General features: G+C 30.7%; 5 protein-coding genes and 1 long non-coding RNA gene across 6 annotated transcripts; 3 read left to right on the forward strand and 3 right to left on the reverse strand.

Annotated features, from left to right (window-relative positions):
* Window positions 1–331: 331 nt before the first annotated feature.
* Window positions 332–1,297, reverse strand: LOC100645512 (late histone H1). The gene has a single exon (XM_012320134.3). It carries the CDS (start codon window positions 1,198–1,200, stop codon window positions 529–531), a length of 672 nt encoding a protein of 223 aa, XP_012175524.1. The 5' UTR covers window positions 1,201–1,297; the 3' UTR covers window positions 332–528.
* Window positions 1,298–4,244: 2,947 nt separating this feature from the next.
* Window positions 4,245–4,758, reverse strand: LOC100645616 (histone H2B). The gene has a single exon (XM_012320160.3). It carries the CDS (start codon window positions 4,664–4,666, stop codon window positions 4,295–4,297), a length of 372 nt encoding a protein of 123 aa, XP_012175550.1. The 5' UTR covers window positions 4,667–4,758; the 3' UTR covers window positions 4,245–4,294.
* Window positions 4,759–4,867: 109 nt separating this feature from the next.
* On the forward strand, window positions 4,868–5,343 carry LOC100645738 (histone H2A). Its single transcript, XM_003392920.4, has one exon. The coding sequence runs from the start codon at window positions 4,928–4,930 to the stop codon at window positions 5,300–5,302; it is 375 nt and encodes a 124-aa protein (XP_003392968.1). The 5' UTR covers window positions 4,868–4,927; the 3' UTR covers window positions 5,303–5,343.
* A 738-nt stretch (window positions 5,344–6,081) lies between these two features.
* LOC100645858 (histone H3) lies at window positions 6,082–7,509 on the reverse strand. The gene has a single exon (XM_003392921.4). The coding sequence runs from the start codon at window positions 7,416–7,418 to the stop codon at window positions 7,008–7,010; it is 411 nt and encodes a 136-aa protein (XP_003392969.1). The 5' UTR covers window positions 7,419–7,509; the 3' UTR covers window positions 6,082–7,007.
* An 86-nt stretch (window positions 7,510–7,595) lies between these two features.
* On the forward strand, window positions 7,596–8,022 carry LOC100645974 (histone H4). The gene has a single exon (XM_003392922.4). It carries the CDS (start codon window positions 7,655–7,657, stop codon window positions 7,964–7,966), a length of 312 nt encoding a protein of 103 aa, XP_003392970.1. The 5' UTR covers window positions 7,596–7,654; the 3' UTR covers window positions 7,967–8,022.
* A 2,312-nt stretch (window positions 8,023–10,334) lies between these two features.
* LOC105667089 lies at window positions 10,335–15,802 on the forward strand. The gene is made up of 2 exons (XR_001099734.3): window positions 10,335–12,213; window positions 14,895–15,802. It is a non-coding gene; the product is annotated as a histone H2A (long non-coding RNA).
* The last annotated feature ends 10,211 nt before the right edge of the window (window positions 15,803–26,013 follow it).

The following is a 26,013-nucleotide window of genomic DNA, read 5'->3' on the forward strand; positions in this document are numbered from 1 at the left end:
TTATTTTTGATGAAAGAACCTGCTGGCTTCTACCTTAATATGCACATGGTGTGTCCACGTCTGCTGTTTTGGCGGGAATTGGTCGATAGTGTAGGGTAGAGAGGTTATGCAGCAGCGCTTCCCTGTTAGATTCCCTAGTACCTTGACCAATCATACAGCATGGTTGGAAACATAATGGTTTAAAATTCACTGCCTTTTTTGTACTTCTGGACAAAGGTCTAATCATAACTTATGGTTACGTCTATAAGTTGTATCTATAGAAGTTCATGAAATACGAAGTGTATGAAATCTCAATAATGTTTTCAAGAATCAATATATATCAATGAAGACATACCGTTATGTACTTTTTCGTATTTATACCAACAAACAAAATAAAATTATTTTTAACTGTGATAAAAAATCTCGATTTGAATTTATGGGTATTTTGATTCTAATGGATAGAAAACCGGTGATTGTTCCTTGTAAAAAATATTTAGTGGCCCTGAAAAGGGCCATTTGGATTTGAAGGACAATGTAATTAGAAAATAATTATTTTTTTGCTGGGGATTTAACTGCTTTTGGTGCAGCTGCTTTCTTGGGTTTAGGTGTTTTAGTCTTGGCCGCTGGTGCTTTGGCGGTCTTCTTAGCTTTCGACATGCTCTTGGCTTCGCTAGCAGCTTTCGGTTTTGCAACGGCTACCTTGGATGCACTCTTCTTCGCTGGTGCCGGTTTCTTTTCAACTGCAGCTTTTTTGGGCGATGCCGGCTTCTTAGCAGGAGCAGTTTTCTTCGAGACGGTCTTCTTCTCGACAGATTGTACCTTCTTTGGTGCGGCCTTCTTGGCTGGGTGAGGAACCTTCTTGGTCTTAGAAGTCTCACTTTTTCCAGTAGACAACTTGAAAGATCCAGACGCTCCTTTGCCTTTTGTTTGGACGACAGTTCCAGATGTCACAGCAGATTTCAAGTACCTCTTAATGAACGGAGCAAATTTCTCTCCGTCGACTTTGTAAGTAGAGGCAATGTATTTTTTGATAGCTTGGAGAGATGATCCTTTACGATCCTTCAACTCTTTAATGGCAGCGTTGACCATTTCTGAAGTTGGTGGATGAGACGCCTTTTCACGTTGCGATTTCGACTTACTTTTCGACGACTTCTTCGCTGGCGTAGATGGATTCTCGGCCGCCTCAACTGCGGTACTATTAGAGTTCGCTTTGTCTTCCATTTTTGTGGAAATACTTTAACACAAATCAAATTGTTATACAAAGTGCCTGAAGGTATCTAAACCAACAATGCTGCTCTTGGTATGATAGTTAGCTTTCATGGCAGCGCGTGTTCTTTCTTAAGCGCGGACCATGGAGAGAGTCTCACCCAATATGTCGGATGCCGCGATTCCGTGACAGCGAAGAAGCGGTAAATATACCTTCACTTTCAACCTTTGTTTCTCCATATTATACGCATGTTAATGAACAATAGTTGCGCGAATATATAGCTACGTGTTTGTAGTTTTATTTGTTTATTAATTTTCGGCTGTATTTACTTGTTCAACTGAAATATTGCGCCGTTCGACGAAGTCCGTCTTTTCGGTGCGATAGGACATCGTATAGAAAAAGTTAAAAATCTAAACATTTACATGAAAATTGGCATAATACTTATATAGAAAATCATAAAAAAAGGACTGCTGCTAATTTATATTCAATTATTTTTATCCTACCTGTAACGGATCGTTAAAAAACTTGCTTGATATTCGATCGCTTAGTGATGTACAACATGAACCACGAATGTTCTATCGTTGGATTAATATCAATTCCCATGGATGTGTGAAATATTCGGTTTATATGCCTAGAATGAATTTTTATTGTATCTTTCATACTTTTAGTATCCTCAAATGAGAATTCATGACATTTGTCTTTATTTAACCTGTTTTATTTTGTATTCTTTCCTTGATGAGGATCGTGATAGCGTGTATAAGGAATCTACCATTCAATATGTGAGTTGAAAATACTAATATCAAAATATTTTCATGAAATCGTTTACTTTGCATTTGTAATTCATTTTACTATAAATTAAGTTTCATCTGAGAAATTTAATCACAATTTTATACGAAAACACAACGGTTCTATATGGAATAACATTTTTTTCCTATAGAAAAGCATAAGTATTATTGTTTCATGTTGTATATTCTATATAATATATCTGCTACAAACATGTTTCTACTTATATAATAGTTCGATTAATATTTATTCAAGTATACTCTATGCATACATATACATATATATATATATATATATATATATATATATATATGTGTGTGTGTGTATTTTAAACATACTTAGCAAGTCTTGTCTCTTGCTCTATCACAGAGTACTATACATAGTACATTACACAGGACACAAAAATCTTGAATTTCTTTTGTATAAACTTAACGATTTTTTGGCTATTAACATTTCGTTAAAAAAGCGAATAGTAACTACGTGATATTCATATGGTATCCATTACTCTATGCTTTCAACTGTTAATATATTATTGAGAAAAATATGGTATGTCAGCTACAATTTGTATCATGCTATGTTTTACTTTAAACATTAACGAATGTTATTACGTTAACAAACAACCCAGAACAACAATAAAGGTGTTTTCAAAAGTATTTTATTTATAAAACATGATAAGAAAGTTTATGATCGGAGTCAGAACTTGAGGGAGACATATAAACGACAAGACACGTCATCATTGATTCGTTTATTGCATTTCATGAAGAATTTTCTGTATTCTATCGTTTGGGAAAAGATAATACAACCCTAACTTGAGTATTTATTCATGCGTTAAATAACATTAATAATAGTGTTTAATATTTAAGTGTTATTATTTCTTATTATTTATGCATTATCTTTCTACACATCAGTTTGCCCGTTCATCAAAAAATTTAAGTATGGAGGGCACGCGAAAGGTTGCATGTTATGACATCTGGTGTAAGAAATTTCTACTTTGGTTGCCAAAATTTTGAAAAATAAATAACGCATAACTGCAGATGTACTAGTAATATAGGTTAAATAATATATATTTATCGTATAATTTCTTAAGCATTATATATTATTTAAAAATATTTCGTTGCTATATTCTTCCCTCAGTAATAGTCTTTTCTTAGGTGAACCAATCAAATTTCGTATTGCCAAACGTCTGTGACTCCATCTATACGGAAGCCATTTCTATAATGGTTCATCAATGTCGTTTTCAAAATAGGTATTAATAGTAAATAAATGTTATCCATTAACTAAGAAATTTGTTACACGTGTCTCTTTTATAAATAAGTAGAATTATCTACGAATATGACAATTTCCTGCGTAGGAAACTGTAATAAAATTAATAATTCCGAATATCATGTGATTTTCATACTTTTAATACGTTCGGTATAGTCGGTCTTTTGCTTCCGAAGATAACTATTGCGATTAAAGCGCAGAAAAGATAGCCTTTTCTAATAATTTATAACATTGTCTTAAATAACGAATTAATCAACGTTTCTCTTTTCTCTTCGTTAAAATAATTCTTACGTATGATTATTTGAAAAAGTTTTTGCTGTAAACTTCGTACAGCATAGGTAATGATCCCGTTAGCGGATGTAAATAAAATGCATGCATATGTATGTATGTTATAATTTTTAGCATATCAAAGTAACATGTAATAGTTGGGAGTAAGAAAATAGAATTCTAACCTAAAATTCGGGATTATAGTATACTGATTGCACTAGTAATACTGTCATTGAATTTATTTTTGTTATAGTCAATTTAGTACTTTTATATTTCTAAAAACTCCCTTATATTCTTATAGCCATTGTCCGGAATTTTCTAATTTTTCTTAAAAACATAAAAGTATTCAGATGTAAAATATTTAGTAAATTTACATCATTGATCGCCACATTGAATGTTTCTCAAATATGAACTGCGCAAGTCAAACAATCGCAAAACACCGCGGAAAACAATTAGAAAAATGGCCTGCATATTTTCTACCAAGTTTTCATTCCATTATTAAAGCGATGTGCCTGAAATACGAACGCAATCTTGCATTTGAAAAATTCTAGGTTAAATACTATACTAATCGTGAAATAGTTTCTCGCTAAATTATTGGATAACAGAAATATTTATAAATAAAATGTATTAATGCCATCATATTTTATGTTGTATTGCAGTATACACAATGATTAGAAGAAACTATTATGAAAGGTGTATCAAAATAACGCAGTTATGAACCAAGTTGTTTAACGTTATTATAAAATTGTTGGCCCTGAAAAGGGCCGATGATTATGCTTTAGGGAGTTGCAGCGCTTACTTTGAGCTGGTATACTTAGTGACAGCTTTAGTGCCTTCAGAAACGGCGTGCTTAGCCAATTCACCAGGCAACAAAAGCCTGACAGCAGTTTGGATTTCCCGAGACGTGATCGTAGATCTCTTGTTGTAATGTGCCAAGCGTGAAGCTTCGGCAGCGATACGCTCAAAAACATCATTTACAAAGCTGTTCATGATGCTCATGGCTTTACTAGAAATACCAGTATCAGGATGGACCTGCTTCAACACTTTATAGATGTAGATAGCATAGCTTTCCTTCCTCCTCCTCTTCTTCTTCTTATCAGACTTGCTGATATTTTTCTGAGCTTTGCCAGCTTTCTTCACAGCTTTTCCACTAGCTTTCGGTGGCATCTTCGAACTTTCTTCGTAGACTGGAAGTACACTCGTTGGAACAATTCGAGACTGAATGTCGAACTCCGATCCTGGCTTCTTATATATCCAGAAACGCACCGACAGCAGCGCACCAATAGCGTGCGAGCTCGCACGCCATTGGTCCGCTTGAGTTTATAACGGTCGGCTTAATAAAGGCAGGGCTGTAAAGAAAACGGCATATTTCTCTCTCGCATCTGTTGGAGTGCATTTGTGATACTTACCCCAAGTTTAACGTAAAACATGTCTGGCCGCGGCAAAGGTGGAAAAGCCAAGGGAAAGGCAAAGTCTCGTTCGAACAGAGCTGGCCTGCAATTCCCTGTTGGTCGTATTCATAGGCTTCTTCGTAAAGGAAATTACGCCGAGCGCGTCGGTGCTGGGGCACCTGTGTACTTGGCGGCCGTTATGGAGTACTTGGCGGCTGAAGTACTGGAATTGGCGGGAAATGCCGCTCGTGATAACAAGAAGACGAGAATTATTCCACGGCATCTTCAGCTCGCCATCCGTAATGATGAAGAATTGAATAAATTGCTCTCTGGTGTTACCATCGCTCAAGGTGGTGTCTTACCGAATATCCAAGCAGTTCTATTGCCTAAGAAAACTGAAAAGAAGGCTTAATATACATATCATTATAAATGGTCCTTTTTAGGGCCACAAAATATTTCATTACGAAGGAATTCTTTTGCGTTCATAATTCAGTAAAATGCGTCTAATATTTAATATTTTTTTAATCTCGCCATGAAGCAATCAGTAAAAGTACATAATTTAGAAGAAACTTAAATAAATTTACTTAGAAACTTAAACTTAGAAGAAACATAAATTTTCTATATGTATATATATGGTATGTATATATATACATATTACATATATTTATGTAAGATGTGTTCGAAAATTATGCTCAAGCGGGAACGAAGTGATCCATTATAAAATGATATAAAAAGGAACATTTTTTCATATGACAATTCGTTTACGAAGAAGTCAACTTTGAAAACTTGGCATATATAGTTGAACTTGGCTAAATACCGATCGAATATGGCTAAGCAATCAATAAGAGGTCATTGTACGTGTGAAAATGAGTCACAAATTACAAACAATTTTTCTGTCCAAGAACAACTTTATAATACCCTTAACTTCTTTTTTTTTTTTATTTTTTTTTTTTTATTTGGTACACTATTTACAATCAATTCTCATTGAGAATTATAAGTAAATTCTTCTGACATGGTACTGTAACTTGGATTGTAAGAGTTTATAGTATGTTTGATTCTAGTTGAATCTAATGCACCCTTAAGTTAAGGTTGAAGTCGCAAATCATATCATTTTATATTTCTAAGACTCATAGTACAAATACTGGAAATCAAACGACCTTTAAAGAACACTGTAAACTTTTTCGTGCCTACTTATAGAACTTTAAAAGATTTCATTTCTCTTATTGCGTTAGTATTCAAGAACTATGATTCTAAAGTATCTTCAGTTCAAGAACCGTTCTTCGTACTATCATTTAATATTCTGGTTTACTACATCGCTATCTATATGTTTGGTACATTCTCTATTTTATACTGTACATTTTAAAGCATGTCTTAGGCGTTTCTAGAAATTGTAAGTTACGTCGAGAAAGGTAAAGAAAAAAGCTTAAGATACAGTGTACCATTTGAAAGCGAAGTTTAGGAACAGAAAATCGTAAAATCTCAAAAAATTTTAGAAAGTTTAGAATGAGTCACAAATTGTCCCTCAAGGAATAGTAGTCATAAATGCAATGAATGCCTTGACACGTGCACAAAGGACGGACAGATAAGCAGATGTTCTGTTCTCTTTGAGGAACCATGCCTAATGCAAACTCTAATAGTAGAATACTTCAGCATTTATTTATTATGTCTATTCCAAATTCTAGTTGTGAAATATTCCATTGAAAAAACTAAATTCTAAATGCTTCTGCACTTTAAATTATATAAGTGCATTATCACTTTTTACATTATTTATCTGACTAACTTATTGCGACCATGGACAAAATCGAATATTGTTTTTCCTCTTAATATCTAATCGTACTTCTGATGCGGTAAACGGAAAAGATAAGACGAGGTATCTGTTAAGAATCATTCGTATGAAATTTTCTACTTTCACGACAATAACTCATGAATATAATATAATAAAGTCCGACATAGTATTTTATAATAGTAATATAAAAACTTTTTCTAAATTTTCTAAAATTTCACGAGTACAGTAGAAAATCGCAAGTATCCTGGAAGAGTTCCTATATTGAAGAGAATTTTGGCCCTAAAAAGGGCCGATTGTTTATAAAAAAAAAAAAAAAGAAAAGATAGGCTGTTTAGGCTCTCTCTCCTCGAATACGGCGGGCCAACTGAATGTCTTTTGGCATAATGGTAACACGTTTAGCATGGATTGCGCACAGGTTGGTATCTTCGAAAAGACCAACGAGGTAAGCTTCGCTGGCTTCTTGCAAAGCCATGACAGCGGAGCTCTGGAATCTTAGATCGGTCTTGAAATCTTGAGCGATTTCACGAACCAGACGTTGGAATGGTAACTTTCTGATCAACAGTTCGGTGCTCTTTTGGTATCTTCGGATTTCACGAAGAGCGACAGTTCCAGGTCTATAGCGATGAGGCTTCTTCACTCCACCGGTGGCCGGGGCACTCTTACGAGCAGCCTTAGTAGCCAACTGCTTACGTGGAGCCTTTCCACCAGTTGATTTACGTGCAGTCTGCTTGGTACGAGCCATCCTTTCAAACAGTACGAAAATACAGCGATGCGTTCAACGTTACGATAAATCAAGGAATACGCTCCGTGCTTGGAAGTTCCCACTTTTATGTAATGCGACTACCGGCTGCCGGCTTCTGATTGGTCGAACGTCGTACTGGAGGGGAATACGCAACTGTAAGCATAAAAGCACGGCGCCAGAAGCATGGACCATCCACTTAGTGGTCGCTGTTTCACTGATACTGATCGAATTGCAAAATGACTGGCCGTGGTAAGGGAGGAAAAGGATTGGGAAAAGGAGGAGCAAAGCGTCATAGAAAGGTTTTGCGTGATAACATCCAAGGTATCACCAAGCCAGCCATCCGTCGTCTTGCTCGTCGTGGCGGTGTGAAGCGTATTTCTGGATTGATTTACGAAGAAACGCGTGGTGTATTGAAGGTGTTCTTGGAAAACGTTATCCGAGACGCTGTAACCTACACTGAACACGCCAAGCGGAAAACTGTGACAGCTATGGACGTAGTCTACGCCTTGAAACGTCAAGGAAGAACTCTTTACGGGTTTGGTGGTTAATTTCTCTTACTATATTCATTTCTTTACAATCAAACGGCCCTTATCAGGGCCAACAATATTTACGACGATGGAATTTTCTGTTTCAAAAAACTCTGTAAAAATTGATAAAGTACTGGTGAATTTCCAATCACTTATCCTTTACATATTGTGCGCCCATTTTATGTGTCATAAGCTTTAATACTCTTTTAAAATGGCTGTATCCGAGATATATATAGTTTTATTGAATTATCTTATGGACTCTATACTGTGTTGCGAATAAAATACAAATATTTCCCTGAACTTGCATATGTGCAATAAAAAACCTAACCTATAAAGCTTCTCCACACATCCAACTTTTGAGGTCGATAGTTTCCTAAGCTTATTAAAATTTAAAAATTATTCAAAAATAAGATCCCAGACATTACCCTCTAGATTTAAATATTAAATTCAGCTAGAATCAAACATACGATAATCTTTTATTATTCACTTTATAGTACCACGCCAGAATAATTTACTTATAATTCTCAATGAGAATTGATTGTAAACTACTTCCAAATAAAAAAAAAAACATTTCAATCCCAAAATTTACGCTACTTCACGTTTGAGAAAGATTGAAAGTTTTTTTTACAGACTGTGTAGGGATTACTTTTCTGTTTCACTCATACACTATTGAACTGTTGTCAATTACAGAATATAAACATATTTATATATCAGTTTATAAGTAATATATATGCATGTGCCGTTAATAGAGGAAACGGGATACAAAATACACTTTAACAGAGAAATATGCATTTTTAATATTGCTATGCACACGAAAAGTTCCCAATTGATGTTAAGTATATTTTCAATGGGGATATCCTCTTTACCTTTAACTTTAAAATAAGACGAATTTGTCAAATCCCACGCTAGCTTTGTACTCTTACGATGGTTATTATTAGTTGCGATAAAGACAAGTATTGAAACAAATAACAGGCCACTCAAGAAATCACTGAGTAAAGATTTTTAAATTAACACTCATAAAAATCTGAGCAAATATAGAAAGTTAGTATATATACATATATGTTTATGTGTATCTTATTAGTAATGTAATATAATTTAGTGCACTGTGTCTTCGTGAACATAAATTATGAGCCGATTTTACTCCAATATTTAAGAAAATATGTACAATGTTATATACCCGTTAAGTTAATCAAAGATTTGAGAATAATATTCACTCCCATTTTTCAGTTTGAAACACTGTCATTAATGTTTCAATGAAGAAGTAATTCTTTTACAAATATTCATTAAAAAAACTGCAAAAAAAAATATGTAAATTTATTTCTAGCATTCATGATAGTTATTCTACAATAGCAATTTTTCTCGAGAACAATAGAATTCTTCACATAATTATTCAAGGTAGTTATGTTGCATATATTTTGTGTAAGTGTTGCACTTGTCATACATATGCAAACGATTTTCTTTATCATCTTCTTTTTCATCATACATTTTCTTTTGCATTTCGTATGTTCTTCTTTGGAAGTAAGTAAAAGGTTTACATACTATTCAATACAAAATCATTCATGCCCGCTTATTCCAGAAATTATTACGTCACAGATTATATCATACTTATTACGTACTCACTATGCTTATGCTCATAAAAATTAGAAAAAATATTGTCTTAGTAACATAAAATGTATTTTAGTGATATTTATTCGCGTGTTAAGATCAGTTGCGTTTTTACATCTGCTCAAATGCCGAAAACGATGAAGACTTGAAAACCTTGTACATTCCTAGACTCGATTGACCTTTTTGGATCTCACGATAATACCACTCAAAGAATTCTCCAATTCTCGACAAGATATTCTAATCAGTTAAATGAAACGACGCTTGGTTACATGAATGTACATTAATGGAAATTTGAAGTTCTTGGAGTTTGCTTAAACAAGCTGTGTATTTTCCATTCTTTTTTACTGTTAAACTGTATTATGTGATATGTATTATTACTTTTTCTTATTTAAAATATTCGTTAAAATACGTTTCAAATAATGCTTTTTATTTAGTTTACAATTGTTATATTTCTATTAACAATCCAAATATGATTTACAACGAGCAACATCATGTTTTAATCAATATTTTTTATTAAATTTACAATTGTTATGTTTATATTAACAATCAACGCATGGTTTACAAACAAGCGAAATCACGTTTTAACCGATGCATTTTATTTAATTGTTATATTTTTGTTAACAATGATAATATGATTTAGGACAAGTAAACGTATAAGTTGAGTAGCAGCAGCGCACCAATCAGAGAACGAGAAGCGCAGCGTGGCTCGTGATTGGTGCGCCGCTGGTCTGGTTTGACGGGTATAAAAGCGCTGCTGTTCCGACGCTTGGTATCACTTTCTACCTACGTGTGGAAGAGAACTCTTCGTTGTTTTCGTTTCTTTCCGTAAACAATCTTTGAAAGAAGAGATGTCTGGACGTGGAAAAGGTGGAAAAATCAAGGGAAAGGCGAAGTCTCGTTCGAATAGAGCAGGCTTGCAGTTCCCCGTTGGTCGTATTCATAGACTGCTTCGCAAAGGAAATTACGCAGAACGCGTTGGTGCTGGTGCACCTGTTTACTTGGCGGCCGTCATGGAATATTTGGCTGCTGAAGTTTTGGAATTGGCTGGTAACGCAGCCAGAGACAACAAGAAGACTAGGATTATTCCAAGACACTTGCAACTTGCCATCAGGAATGACGAAGAGTTAAACAAACTCTTGTCTGGAGTCACTATCGCCCAAGGTGGTGTTTTGCCAAATATCCAAGCGGTCCTGTTACCTAAGAAAACTGAGAAAAAGGCATAAGCTGCTTTCTCCTTACAAATCGGTCCTTTTCAGGACCAACAATCGATGTTACGAAGAACGGTCTCAAACTAAACTATTCAGATCAATCATTTTAAAATCGTAGGTTTTGTTCGAGTAAACTATCATCATATCGCTCAATTTACGTAATATTTGAGCAATATGGTTGATATGCTGACATGGAGTGCAATAGAGTATAGGAGAGGTTAGGTATATAATATCGAATACTATATAGAATTATTAGTGGCAATAATCTGAAATTAATTTAAGGGCATTTCATGATTTTACGACATACGGGTCTTGAACGCATACATTACCTTTCCCATCCTATCGTTTCTTTACAAATGTCTACAATAGCATGACAAATCGATAGTACTCCGATAAAATAGCGTCTACTCGAAGGATAAGCAAAACCGCGGATTAAAGCTTCGATTCGATCTTACTATACGGCGCTAGTGTATCGTGAGAGCTTACAGCGAGCTAAACAGATCTTAAGAAAATAATCTCTGAAAGACCTCCTTTGTGTAAGATCATTGAACTTTATTCGGTGAATAATACGCAGTTAAAGTATACATGTGCACTTATCGAATCAAATATAATACTAACAAAATTTCGAATATCACATTCTATGTGCATTATTTTTCGTGCAAACTACTGTAAAGCCTGATTGTGATTAGTTACGATTCTTCGATCTAAACGATTTGACTAGTGAGAAGAAGAAAGAAAACTTGAAAGTATAGTAGAAATGAAGTAAATAGCAAAGTTTGACTTGAATATTTCTTTCACCTTTCTATTCATCACTCTTCATCACTGAAAAATAAATTAATATTTAATAATTGAATGGAACTAACTTTCAAAGATATTGTTAAAGATTAAAGATTAGAATGAAAAATAAGCAAGTCTCCTTGCGAGAACATGTACAAACGATAGAAAGGGACGAAATTTGAAGGTTGTTCAATCCCTCCACTGACCCGACGCAATATTTCCATTCTGCTCGAGTAAATCTCTCTCTGGTGTAGTGTCCGTGAGACAAAAAAGACGAGGTCGACGGTTGGAAGTTGTCAATGCCATCGAGAATGGTGGACGATCGGCGCGTGAACGTTCGAAGGCGGAGGGGCCTCGGCAAACCGCGTCTATCTGATGCAGACGAAGCGTTACCAGGTGACTCAACTATACTCGTGTACGTCGGTTTCAAAGCGCCGAAAGAAAGGGAAAGTACCCGGGACATCGATGCATGGGAGCCTGGCGTGCTCTCAGTCCGCGGAAAGCAACTGAGCGCATACGAGAAACGATTCTTCGCATCAATTCTGTCGCGCATTCGTGGAGATCGCGATCGAAATTCGTGGTGACACGTTGTGGACCGTTGGAATATCGTTGATTGGATCCTCGTGTGGCGGTCGGTGGCGATTTTCTGTGACGCGGATCGTACTGGATCGAGGAATGGTAAGGAACGATCGATGTGCATGAATCTTTGTTGATATTCTTTTTAGCGTGGTAGACATCTTGCTCTTTGGAATTCTTGTATATTTAGGATGTATTTACACACGTATTTACGATCGTTTAACAGTTTGCGGTTATTAGCATTTGACAGTGGAAGATCAAATATTCCAAAGGATTAAAGTAGTGCTTTGTGCTAAATTATTGTTGGAATTTGGTGTGGAGTTTAAATTCTTTCTTGATATACGACAGTCAGACTGTTGAAATGTTTTATAAAGGTTATTCAGAGAGAAAAATTCGATGGGGGCCATTTTTATTTGTTTACGAGGTTCAAGGAACGTTAAACGCACGAGGTCAATGCATTTCGTTCGATATACATGCACTCCGTGGACTTTTTACGAGGAAAGGACACCGCGATATCGGAGAAGAGATCGAAAATCTGAAAGTCATTCGTGCATCGTATCCATACTGTTGCTATAATCAATATAAACCAATGATCAACCCGAATTAACTAACGATCGAATCTCTTGTTTCGTAATAGTACAGAATTTGAACACGTTAAAATAGCATGGAAACATTCAAATTGTACCTTGCTGACATAACGAATAAGTATCGATCGCAACATTATATTGCGCAAATTGTGAAAGACCTTGAACATAGATAGGTTTTCGATCTTTGATTTGAAACCTATTTCGTTCGATAAGCTTTTCACTAATTAATTATTTACATAACTGAATTTAACTATTTAAGTTGAAATTAATTACGTAAATTATCTAACAGTACGTCGCATAATTTATGTATTAATTCGATAAATTATTTCATAATTATTCGAGGCACAGAAAATCATAAAAATATCGTAGAAATATTTTTGATAAACAGAAAACGAAGTCAGAGTTGTTTCGACATTAAATTAGAATATCTCAACGAGGTTAATCGTATCTTCGTTAATGGCAGCACAGTCCGTAACCACGTACCTCACGATCTACACCGGATAATAGTATTATGTTAGCATTACGCAATAGCGAAAATTTCACTTTCCGCGGTACGGCCGCGCGCACGATCGCCAGAAGATAGCGAACCCGTTTGCACGTCGTGTATGCGTTACCTTTGGATACCGGCACAGATTTTTATCGTTCGTTCGTGCTCTCGTCTCCTGTCTCTTTTCGAAGCTTTTTTACACCATCCGACTTGATCGCCGTGGCTTGCCCAACCGGTCTCTCTATCAAAACGCGCGTGTACTTAGCCATACAAGGACGAGCGTGTCGAGGCGCGCGTGTTCCATAGACGATGGATAATGATTTTCCAGTTGAATATACTTCTCGATATTTGAAACAATGCGATTTGGTAATTTTATTATATATTATTATTATTTTCCCTGAAAGTTTTATCGCCTTCTGTCGAGCTCAAGGCTGGCAATTCTATTTTACAAATTCTTTTACTCGCATGGGTGAAACAAGAAACGAATAATAATAGGCCGTAATAGAAAAATTATCCAATTTAGAAAGAAAATGATATTATTTTGAAGAGTATCTAACATAAAAGAAATTTAATGGATATTTATTATAAGAAATTAATAAAAGGTTTTAAAGCTTGTGATGGCTTTTCCAGAGTCTTCGGTGTCGATGATTATTCAGAAAATTTTTGAATAAATAAACTTTCCATCTTTAACAAAAATAATTGTATATATCGTAAGTAATGTTCCGCTCTAAAGTCTTCACTTTCTATGTTTCATTAACACTATGCATGAAATCCGAGGTATCACAATGAAAGAATTACACAACAGTCACGAACTTCGATTGCATAATCGACGACCATCTATAAACTAGCTCGATCGCGCGGAAAGGCTTAAACGCAACTACGAACACCATTCTTCCATTTCTCAAACACCGCGTTCGATAACCGCGCAGAAAAATAACCGATACGATTGGTTCGTAACATTTTATCGTCAACTGTTTACTGCGCAATTCAGCGTCCATTGTTCCGTATGTCGTACGGAAGACTGGCTCACCTTTTCAGTAAAACTCGTCGTCGTCATGATGCAACGGATAAAGAAGTGTATCCTTGAAACAGGCGTTTGAAACGATAATATGCTAGGATGAAAAATTAGAATATCATCCTAATCGTTGGGACGAATAGTTGATCGTCTTTCGTGTTACAGTTACAAAATTCGAATTAGCTATTTGTTAATTATTATTATTATTATTATTATTATTATTATTATTATTATTATTATTATTATTATTATTATTTATTTATTTATTTATTAATTATACATTATATATTTATATATCAGTTAGTTTTATAATTTTGCGGTATTATTTTAACGAAATTTTCACATTCGTTTCAAATTTTACCAATAAAATCGCGATAATCCTATCTATCTGAATCTAATAAGATTTTCGAAAATTTCCTGCATTTTATTTTCTATACTAAGTTTTCAAAAACCTTCAAATTCGCTGCAGGTTTCGATCATGATTAACCTAAATCCGTGTATTTCAAAGTAGTTCGTTTCATAGCATATGTATAACGCGGAAGGGACACTATCTAACGTTTACATTTTATATGCCGTTTATTCTTACGCAATCGGAAAGAAAATATCGGAGTATATGCGAGAACGTAAGCTACGTAATGTTATAGAACCTCCGATTGAATTCATGACTAACGATTTTCCTTTTTTTTTTTTTTAGGAGTTCTTCAATTAATCGATCGTACATGGAGGAATATCGATCGATTATGATTCCAAATACGTATCGTCTTCGTGGAATGGAATTACCTCAACGAACCACAGATGCTTCAGAATTTCTGCGTGCCTGACATCGTCAATTGGGACTCACGATGTTGGAACCAGTTCTTGGAATATCGACGGTATGGTGGTTGGTGGTGTACGCCAGTATTCTGCTGCTGCTGTCGCCTTTGGTGCTGATCTTCATCGTATTGTTACCGAACTTCCCGATATTGTTGCTCAGAAGAATGTGTTACATTCCGATCGAGTCTATTTGACAAATTGAATCGTCGATTCTTAGAGATCGTACCTCTTTAAACCATTCTGAGTTTCAATGTTAAAATTTCCTACGGTTTAACGGTTCGGTAAGTCGATGATTGAATTGCAGAAGACTGTTGAAAAATGCATCATTGTGCTCGAAAATTCAAAGCATGGAAAGAGTTACGATAGTCTTTGATAATTCTACGCAAGTACAGAGTTAGCTTTATGATTGTAATTTCGAGCATGCAATGAAAGATTGTAGATTGAAAAAAAAGATTATAGTTCCCTAATAGATATCTGCACAAAGATACGATAACTGGGACAATGACCATGCAATAAATAGTCGCGGTTGAGAACAAACGTATCTATTTTCCGTACATTGTTCAATCAAATCAAAAGTAGTTGTAAAGTTAATACTCTATTATGTACCTTAATTTAAAGCGTTCTAATTAGCTATCTACTTCTTTATTTAGGTATACAGATTATTAGGACCATTATTCGTATCGTATGATTTATCAGTCCCTTTTTATACGACGATTACGATGTACCTTGGAATTGTCAAGTATACGCACAATTGATTAGAAATGAATTATAAAGCACTCTCTATCGAAACACCGTTATTTCTGTTTATTTGAATCAACATTTAAACACGATTCGATTCTTCGCTCGGTTCTTCTCCTGTCATGATTCTTTCGCTGCCGTTGCCAAGATTTCGCCATAGCTGTCGCGTGTAGAACGAGTATAACCGACATGTAAAACTGATATAACGGGAACGACGTTTCGCAAAATGCGAACAACACGAAAATTTCGAGAGATCCACGCGTTTTCGAATCCGGTAACAGTAGCGTCGTTGATTCTTACGTCATTGAGCTGGTTTATACGTTCGTCTCGTGTGCACAGCCAGCATTTTTATACGTAAACATCTGGCCTACGTGAGAATCGAGGAGCTCCAGAGGCACGTGCTGACCATTCTTAGTCGAAATTATCATTTTGAAACATTCGAGAAAGCTGGACTAATAATTTTGTTATCTTTTTACCACATCTTTGCCTTTCTCTATTCGATTTAAGACATTTTGGCAAACGCGAAAGGAAAGGTTGTTCGGACAGTTCATAGCGTTTTTCACAACCGATATGTCGTGCGACAGATTCTAATAGAATTGGAAGAAGATTATTTTATCATGAATTTTACTAAATAATAAATTTCGCTATGAACTTTCTCAATAACTTAACATTTCGATAAATTTTTAAAAATGAGAACACGTTACATAGATAGGATATTTGAACCAATGCCTTTACCTCGATTTTTTCGAGCGTGGATATTTTTCCCTGAATGTCCTTTAATTTTCCTTTCATTAATGAGAGTATTATGTAAAAGGGAGCGTGTATGTGTGTCATTGAACGTTCACCATTTATCTTGTTAGTCATTCGGTTTTTTTCTTTTTTTTTTCATAAACTTTGAGAACGAATTATTTTTTTATTCGTCATAAATGGCATTTGCGATCGATTGGAGATTGAATGATTAGCGCGTGTCAGTTCGTTGCTGATTTCGTGATACGCGAGCGTGTACGGTCACTGTCACGAATCGATATGTCTATCTCATTACATCCATGTGTCTAACAGCGATCGAGGTCCTTATATTTCTTTTTTTTTTATTTCTTGAAACATTTTAGTTTGTTCGTAATGTGCTGGTTGTCCCGTAACGAATGACCTATGAAATGTGAAATATTATTTTTACCTATCGTTAGTATTTATTGAAAGGAAACGTTCGAGCCATAGCAACGTGAAAGAACAGATACTCATAGCTACAATTAAGTAGCCGCACGTACGTCATTAACCAAGCAGTTACGAAAAGATCGACCGTACCCTTTAGATGAGACGTGTTTGGGCCATTATCCCTCCAGTAATTACTTCTTCGTCGGTTATCCTTATCAGAAACTGTAAATCGTTTGCCTCGTTCAAAGTCAACATTTTACTGCCGACATTTGTATTATCAGTAACAATCGTCGTTCGTTAATACGATTTATTGTTCCATAAAATACAAATTTTACTTTTTGCAGGATGGAACATATTAATACTAGTATTAATCTTATCTATTTACCTCTGAAGAATGTTTCAAGTGCAATATTCTTTCAATTTTTCGAATTCGAAAATTACAAGATTTCGAAATATTCGAACTTTCAAACTTTCAAATTTTCAAACTTTCAAGCATTAAATATTCAAATATTCAAACTTTGAAACATTTAAATATTCAAATTTTCAAGCTTTCAAATATTTGAATATTTAAATTTTCATATATTCAAACATTCAAATTTTTCAATATTCAAAAATACAAATTTGCAAACTTTCAAATTTTCAAACTTCAAAGCATTAAATGTTCAAATTCACAAACTTTGAAACATTTAAATATTCAAATTTTCAAGCTTCCAAACCTTTGATGAATGTTTCAAGTGCAGTATTCTTCCAATCTTTCGAATTCGAAAATTACATGATTTTCAAATATTCGATCTTTCAAACTTTCAAATTTTGAAGCTTCCAAACATTAAATATTCAAATGTTCAAACATTGAAACATTTAAATATTCAAATTTTCAAGCTTTCAAACCTTTGATGAATGTTTCAAGTGCAATATTCTTCCAATTTTTCGAATTCGAATATTTCCAAACATTCGAACTTTCAATCTTTCAAATTTTCAAACTTTCAAGCATTAAATATTCAAATATTCAAACTTTGAAACATTTAAATATTCAAATTTTCAAGCTTTCAAACCTTTGATGAATGTTTCAAGTGCAATATTCTTCCAATTTTTCGAATTCGAATATTTCCAAACATTCGAACTTTCAATCTTTCAAATCTTCGAACTTTCATACATTAAATATTCAAATATTCAAACATTGAAACATTTAAATATTCAAATTTTCAAGCTTTCAAATATTTGAATATTTAAGTTTTCATATATTCAAACATTCAAATTTTTAAATATTCAAAAATACAAATTTGCAAACTTTCAAATTTTCAAACTTCAAAACATTAAATGTCCAAATTCACAAACTTTGAAACATTTAAATATTCAAATTTTCAAGCTTCCAAACATTAAATATTCAAATGTGCAAACATTGAAACATTTAAATATTCAAATTTTCAAGCTTTCAAACCTTTGATGAATGTTTCAAGTGCAATATTCTTCCAATTTTTCGAATTCGAATATTTCCAAACATTCGAACTTTCAATCTTTCAAATTTTCGAACTTTCATACATTAAATATTCAAATATTCAAACTTTGAAACATTTAAATATTCAAATTTTCAAGCTTTCAAACCTTTGATGAATGTTTCAAGTGCAATATTCTTCCAATTTTTCGAATTCGAATATTTCCAAACATTCGAACTTTCAATCTTTCAAATTTTCGAACTTTCATACATTAAATATTCAAATATTCAAACTTTGAAACATTTAAATATTCAAATTTTCAAGCTTTCAAATATTTGAATATTTAAATTTTCATATATTAAAACATTCAAATTTTTAAATATTCAAAAATACAAATTTGCAAACTTTCACGTTTTCAAACTTCAAAACATTAAATGTTCAAATTCACAAACTTTGAAACATTTAAATATTCAAATTTTCAAGCTACTAAACATTAAATATTCAAATGTTCAAACATTGAAACATTTAAATATTCAAATTTTCAAGCTTTCAAACCTTTGATGAATGTTTCAAGTGCAATATTCTTCCAATTTTTCGAATTCGAATATTTCCAAACATTCGAACTTTCAATCTTTCAAATTTTCGAACTTTCATACATTAAATATTCAAATATTCAAACTTTGAAACATTTAAATATTCAAATTTTCAAGCTTTCAAACCTTTGATGAATGTTTCAAGTGCAATATTCTTCCAATTTTTCGAATTCGAATATTTCCAAACATTCGAACTTTCAATCTTTCAAATTTTCGAACTTTCATACATTAAATATTCAAATATTCAAACTTTGAAACATTTAAATATTCAAATTTTCAAGCTTTCAAATATTTGAATATTTAAATTTTCATATATTCAAACATTCAAATTTTTAAATATTCAAAAATACAAATTTGCAAACTTTCACGTTTTCAAACTTCAAAACATTAAATGTTCAAATTCACAAACTTTGAAACATTTAAATATTCAAATTTTCAAGCTACCAAACATTAAATATTCAAATGTTCAAACATTGAAACATTTAAATATTCAAATTTTCAAGCTTTCAAACCTTTGATGAATGTTTCAAGTGCAATATTCTTCCAATTTTTCGAATTCGAATATTTCCAAACATTCGAACTTTCAATCTTTCAAATTTTCGAACTTTCATACATTAAATATTCAAATATTCAAACATTGAAACATTTAAATATTCAAATTTTCAAGCTTTCAAATATTTGAATATTTAAGTTTTCATATATTCAAACATTCAAATTTTTAAATATTCAAAAATACAAATTTGCAAACTTTCAAATTTTCAAACTTCAAAACATTAAATGTTCAAATTCACAAACTTTGAAACATTTAAATATTCAAATTTTCAAGCTACCAAACATTAAATATTCAAGTGTTCAAACATTGAAACATTTAAATATTCAAATTTTCAAGCTTTCAAACCTTTGATGAATGTTTCAAGTGCAATATTCTTCCAATTTTTCGAATTCGAATATTTCCAAACACTCGAACTTTCAATCTTTCAAATTTTCGAACTTTCATGCATTAAATATTCAAATATTCAAACATTGAAACATTTAAATATTCAAATTTTCAAGCTTTCAAATATTTGAATGTTTAAATTTTCATATATTCAAACATTCAAATTTTTAAATATTCAAAAATACAAATTTGCAAACTTTCAAATTTTCAAACTTCAAAACATTAAATGTTCAAATTCACAAACTTTGAAACATTTAAATATTCAAATTTTCAAGCTTCCAAACATTAAATATTCAAATGTGCAAACATTGAAACATTTAAATATTCAAATTTTCAAGCTTTCAAACCTTTGATGAATGTTTCAAGTGCAATATTCTTCCAATTTTTCGAATTCGAATATTTCCAAACATTCGAACTTTCAATCTTTCAAATTTTCGAACTTTCATGCATTAAATATTCAAATATTCAAACATTGAAACATTTAAATATTCAAATTTTCAAGCTTTCAAATATTTGAATATTTAAATTTTCATATATTCAAACATTCAAATTTTTAAATATTCAAAAATACAAATTTGCAAACTTTCAAATTTTCAAACTTCAAAACATTAAATGTTCAAATTCACAAACTTTGAAACATTTAAATATTCAAATTTTCAAGCTTTCAAACCTTTGATGAATGTTTCAAGTGCAGTATTCTTCCAATTTTTCGAATTCGAATATTTCCAAACATTCGAACTTTCAATCTTTCAAATTTTCAAACTTTCAAACATTAAATATTCAAATGTTCAAACTTTGAAACATTTAAATATTCAAATTTTCAAGCTTTCAAATATTTGAATATTTAAATTTTCATATATTAAAACATTCAAATTTTTAAATATTCAAAAATACAAATTTGCAAACTTTCACGTTTTCAAACTTCAAAACATTAAATGTTCAAATTCACAAACTTTGAAACATTTAAATATTCAAATTTTCAAGCTACTAAACATTAAATATTCAAATGTTCAAACATTGAAACATTTAAATATTCAAATTTTCAAGCTTTCAAACCTTTGATGAATGTTTCAAGTGCAATATTCTTCCAATTTTTCGAATTCGAATATTTCCAAACATTCGAACTTTCAATCTTTCAAATTTTCGAACTTTCATACATTAAATATTCAAATATTCAAACTTTGAAACATTTAAATATTCAAATTTTCAAGCTTTCAAACCTTTGATGAATGTTTCAAGTGCAATATTCTTCCAATTTTTCGAATTCGAATATTTCCAAACATTCGAACTTTCAATCTTTCAAATTTTCGAACTTTCATACATTAAATATTCAAATATTCAAACTTTGAAACATTTAAATATTCAAATTTTCAAGCTTTCAAATATTTGAATATTTAAATTTTCATATATTAAAACATTCAAATTTTTAAATATTCAAAAATACAAATTTGCAAACTTTCACGTTTTCAAACTTCAAAACATTAAATGTTCAAATTCACAAACTTTGAAACATTTAAATATTCAAATTTTCAAGCTACTAAACATTAAATATTCAAATGTTCAAACATTGAAACATTTAAATATTCAAATTTTCAAGCTTTCAAACCTTTGATGAATGTTTCAAGTGCAATATTCTTCCAATTTTTCGAATTCGAATATTTCCAAACATTCGAACTTTCAATCTTTCAAATTTTCGAACTTTCATACATTAAATATTCAAATATTCAAACTTTGAAACATTTAAATATTCAAATTTTCAAGCTTTCAAACCTTTGATGAATGTTTCAAGTGCAATATTCTTCCAATTTTTCGAATTCGAATATTTCCAAACATTCGAACTTTCAATCTTTCAAATTTTCGAACTTTCATACATTAAATATTCAAATATTCAAACTTTGAAACATTTAAATATTCAAATTTTCAAGCTTTCAAATATTTGAATATTTAAATTTTCATATATTCAAACATTCAAATTTTTAAATATTCAAAAATACAAATTTGCAAACTTTCACGTTTTCAAACTTCAAAACATTAAATGTTCAAATTCACAAACTTTGAAACATTTAAATATTCAAATTTTCAAGCTACCAAACATTAAATATTCAAATGTTCAAACATTGAAACATTTAAATATTCAAATTTTCAAGCTTTCAAACCTTTGATGAATGTTTCAAGTGCAATATTCTTCCAATTTTTCGAATTCGAATATTTCCAAACATTCGAACTTTCAATCTTTCAAATTTTCGAACTTTCATACATTAAATATTCAAATATTCAAACATTGAAACATTTAAATATTCAAATTTTCAAGCTTTCAAATATTTGAATATTTAAGTTTTCATATATTCAAACATTCAAATTTTTAAATATTCAAAAATACAAATTTGCAAACTTTCAAATTTTCAAACTTCAAAACATTAAATGTTCAAATTCACAAACTTTGAAACATTTAAATATTCAAATTTTCAAGCTACCAAACATTAAATATTCAAGTGTTCAAACATTGAAACATTTAAATATTCAAATTTTCAAGCTTTCAAACCTTTGATGAATGTTTCAAGTGCAATATTCTTCCAATTTTTCGAATTCGAATATTTCCAAACACTCGAACTTTCAATCTTTCAAATTTTCGAACTTTCATGCATTAAATATTCAAATATTCAAACATTGAAACATTTAAATATTCAAATTTTCAAGCTTTCAAATATTTGAATGTTTAAATTTTCATATATTCAAACATTCAAATTTTTAAATATTCAAAAATACAAATTTGCAAACTTTCAAATTTTCAAACTTCAAAACATTAAATGTTCAAATTCACAAACTTTGAAACATTTAAATATTCAAATTTTCAAGCTTCCAAACATTAAATATTCAAATGTGCAAACATTGAAACATTTAAATATTCAAATTTTCAAGCTTTCAAACCTTTGATGAATGTTTCAAGTGCAATATTCTTCCAATTTTTCGAATTCGAATATTTCCAAACATTCGAACTTTCAATCTTTCAAATTTTCGAACTTTCATGCATTAAATATTCAAATATTCAAACATTGAAACATTTAAATATTCAAATTTTCAAGCTTTCAAATATTTGAATATTTAAATTTTCATATATTCAAACATTCAAATTTTTAAATATTCAAAAATACAAATTTGCAAACTTTCAAATTTTCAAACTTCAAAACATTAAATGTTCAAATTCACAAACTTTGAAACATTTAAATATTCAAATTTTCAAGCTTCCAAACATTAAATATTCAAATGTGCAAACATTGAAACATTTAAATATTCAAATTTTCAAGCTTTCAAACCTTTGATGAATGTTTCAAGTGCAATATTCTTCCAATTTTTCGAATTCGAACATTTCCAAACACTCGAACTTTCAATCTTTCAAATTTTCGAACTTTCATGCATTAAATATTCAAATATTCAAACATTGAAACATTTAAATATTCAAATTTTCAAGCTTTCAAATATTTGAATATTTAAGTTTTCATATATTCAAGCATTCAAATTTTTAAATATTCAAAAATACAAATTTGCAAACTTTCAAATTTTCAAACTTCAAAACATTAAATGTTCAAATTCACAAACTTTGAAACATTTAAATATTCAAATTTTCAAGCTTCCAAACATTAAATATTCAAATATTCAAACTTTGAAACATTTAAATATTCAAATTTTCAAGCTTTCAAACCTTTGATGAATGTTTCAAGTGCAATATTCTTCCAATTTTTCGAATTCGAATATTTCCAAACACTCGAACTTTCAATCTTTCAAATTTTCGAACTTTCATGCATTAAATATTCAAATATTCAAACATTGAAACATTTAAATATTCAAATTTTCAAGCTTTCAAATATTTGAATATTTAAATTTTCATATATTCAAACATTCAAATTTTTAAATATTCAAAAATACAAATTTGCAAACTTTCAAATTTTCAAACTTCAAAACATTAAATGTTCAAATTCACAAACTTTGAACCATTTAAATATTCAAATTTTCAAGCTTCCAAACATTAAATATTCAAATGTTCAAACTTTGAAACATTTAAATATTCAAATTTTCAAGCTTTCAAACCTTTGATGAATGTTTCAAGTGCAATATTCTTCCAATTTTTCGAATTCGAATATTTCCAAACATTCGAACTTTCAATCTTTCAAATTTTCGAACTTTCATGCATTAAATATTCAAATATTCAAACATTGAAACATTTAAATATTCAAATTTTCAAGCTTTCAAACATTTGAATATTTAAATTTTCATATATTCAAACATTCAAATTTTTAAATATTCAAAAATACAAATTTGCAAACTTTCAAATTTTCAAACTTCAAAACATTAAATGTTCAAATTCACAAACTTTGAAACATTTAAATATTCAAATTTTCAAGCTTCCAAACCTTTGATGAATGTTTCAAGTGCAGTATTCTTCCAATCTTTCGAATTCGAAAATTACATGATTTTCAAATATTCGATCTTTCAAACTTTCAAATTTTCAAGCTTCCAAACATTAAATATTCAAATGTTCAAACTTTGAAACATTTAAATATTCAAATTTTCAAGCTTTCAAACCTTTGATGAATGTTTCAAGTGCAATATTCTTCCAATTTTTCGAATTCGAATATTTCCAAACATTCGAACTTTCAATCTTTCAAATTTTCGAACTTTCATACATTAAATATTCAAATATTCAAACATTGAAACATTTAAATATTCAAATTTTCAAGCTTTCAAATATTTGAATATTTAAATTTTCATATATTCAAACATTCAAATTTTTAAATATTCAAAAATACAAATTTGCAAACTTTCAAATTTTCAAACTTCAAAACATTAAATGTTCAAATTCACAAACTTTGAAACATTTAAATATTCAAATTTTCAAGCTTTCAAACCTTTGATGAATGTTTCAAGTGCAATATTCTTCCAATTTTTCGAATTCGAATATTTCCAAACACTCGAACTTTCAATCTTTCAAATTTTCGAACTTTCATGCATTAAATATTCAAATATTCAAACATTGAAACATTTAAATATTCAAATTTTCAAGCTTTCAAACATTTGAATATTTAAGTTTTCATATATTCAAACATTCAAATTTTTAAATATTCAAAAATACAAATTTGCAAACTTTCAAATTTTCAAACTTCAAAACATTAAATGTTCAAATTCACAAACTTTGAAACATTTAAATATTCAAATTTTCAAGCTTCCAAACATTAAATATTCAAATGTGCAAACATTGAAACATTTAAATATTCAAATTTTCAAGCTTTCAAACCTTTGATGAATGTTTCAAGTGCAATATTCTTCCAATTTTTCGAATTCGAATATTTCCAAACATTCGAACTTTCAATCTTTCAAATTTTCGAACTTTCATACATTAAATATTCAAATATTCAAACATTGAAACATTTAAACATTCAAATTTTCAAGCTTTCAAATATTTGAATATTTAAGTTTTCATATATTCAAACATTCAAATTTTTAAATATTCAAAAATACAAATTTGCAAACTTTCAAATTTTCAAACTTCAAAACATTAAATGTTCAAATTCACAAACTTTGAAACATTTAAATATTCAAATTTTCAAGCTACCAAACATTAAATATTCAAATGTTCAAACATTGAAACATTTAAATATTCAAATTTTCAAGCTTTCAAACCTTTGATGAATGTTTCAAGTGCAATATTCTTCCAATTTTTCGAATTCGAATATTTCCAAACACTCGAACTTTCAATCTTTCAAATTTTCGAACTTTCATGCATTAAATATTCAAATATTCAAACATTGAAACATTTAAATATTCAAATTTTCAAGCTTTCAAATATTTGAATGTTTAAATTTTCATATATTCAAACATTCAAATTTTTAAATATTCAAAAATACAAATTTGCAAACTTTCAAATTTTCAAACTTCAAAACATTAAATGTTCAAATTCACAAACTTTGAAACATTTAAATATTCAAATTTTCAAGCTTCCAAACATTAAATATTCAAATGTGCAAACATTGAAACATTTAAATATTCAAATTTTCAAGCTTTCAAACCTTTGATGAATGTTTCAAGTGCAATATTCTTCCAATTTTTCGAATTCGAATATTTCCAAACATTCGAACTTTCAATCTTTCAAAT

This window comes from Bombus terrestris, chromosome 1 (genome assembly GCF_910591885.1).
Source record: "Bombus terrestris chromosome 1, iyBomTerr1.2, whole genome shotgun sequence".
Classification (NCBI taxonomy): Eukaryota; Metazoa; Arthropoda; class Insecta; order Hymenoptera; family Apidae; genus Bombus; species Bombus terrestris.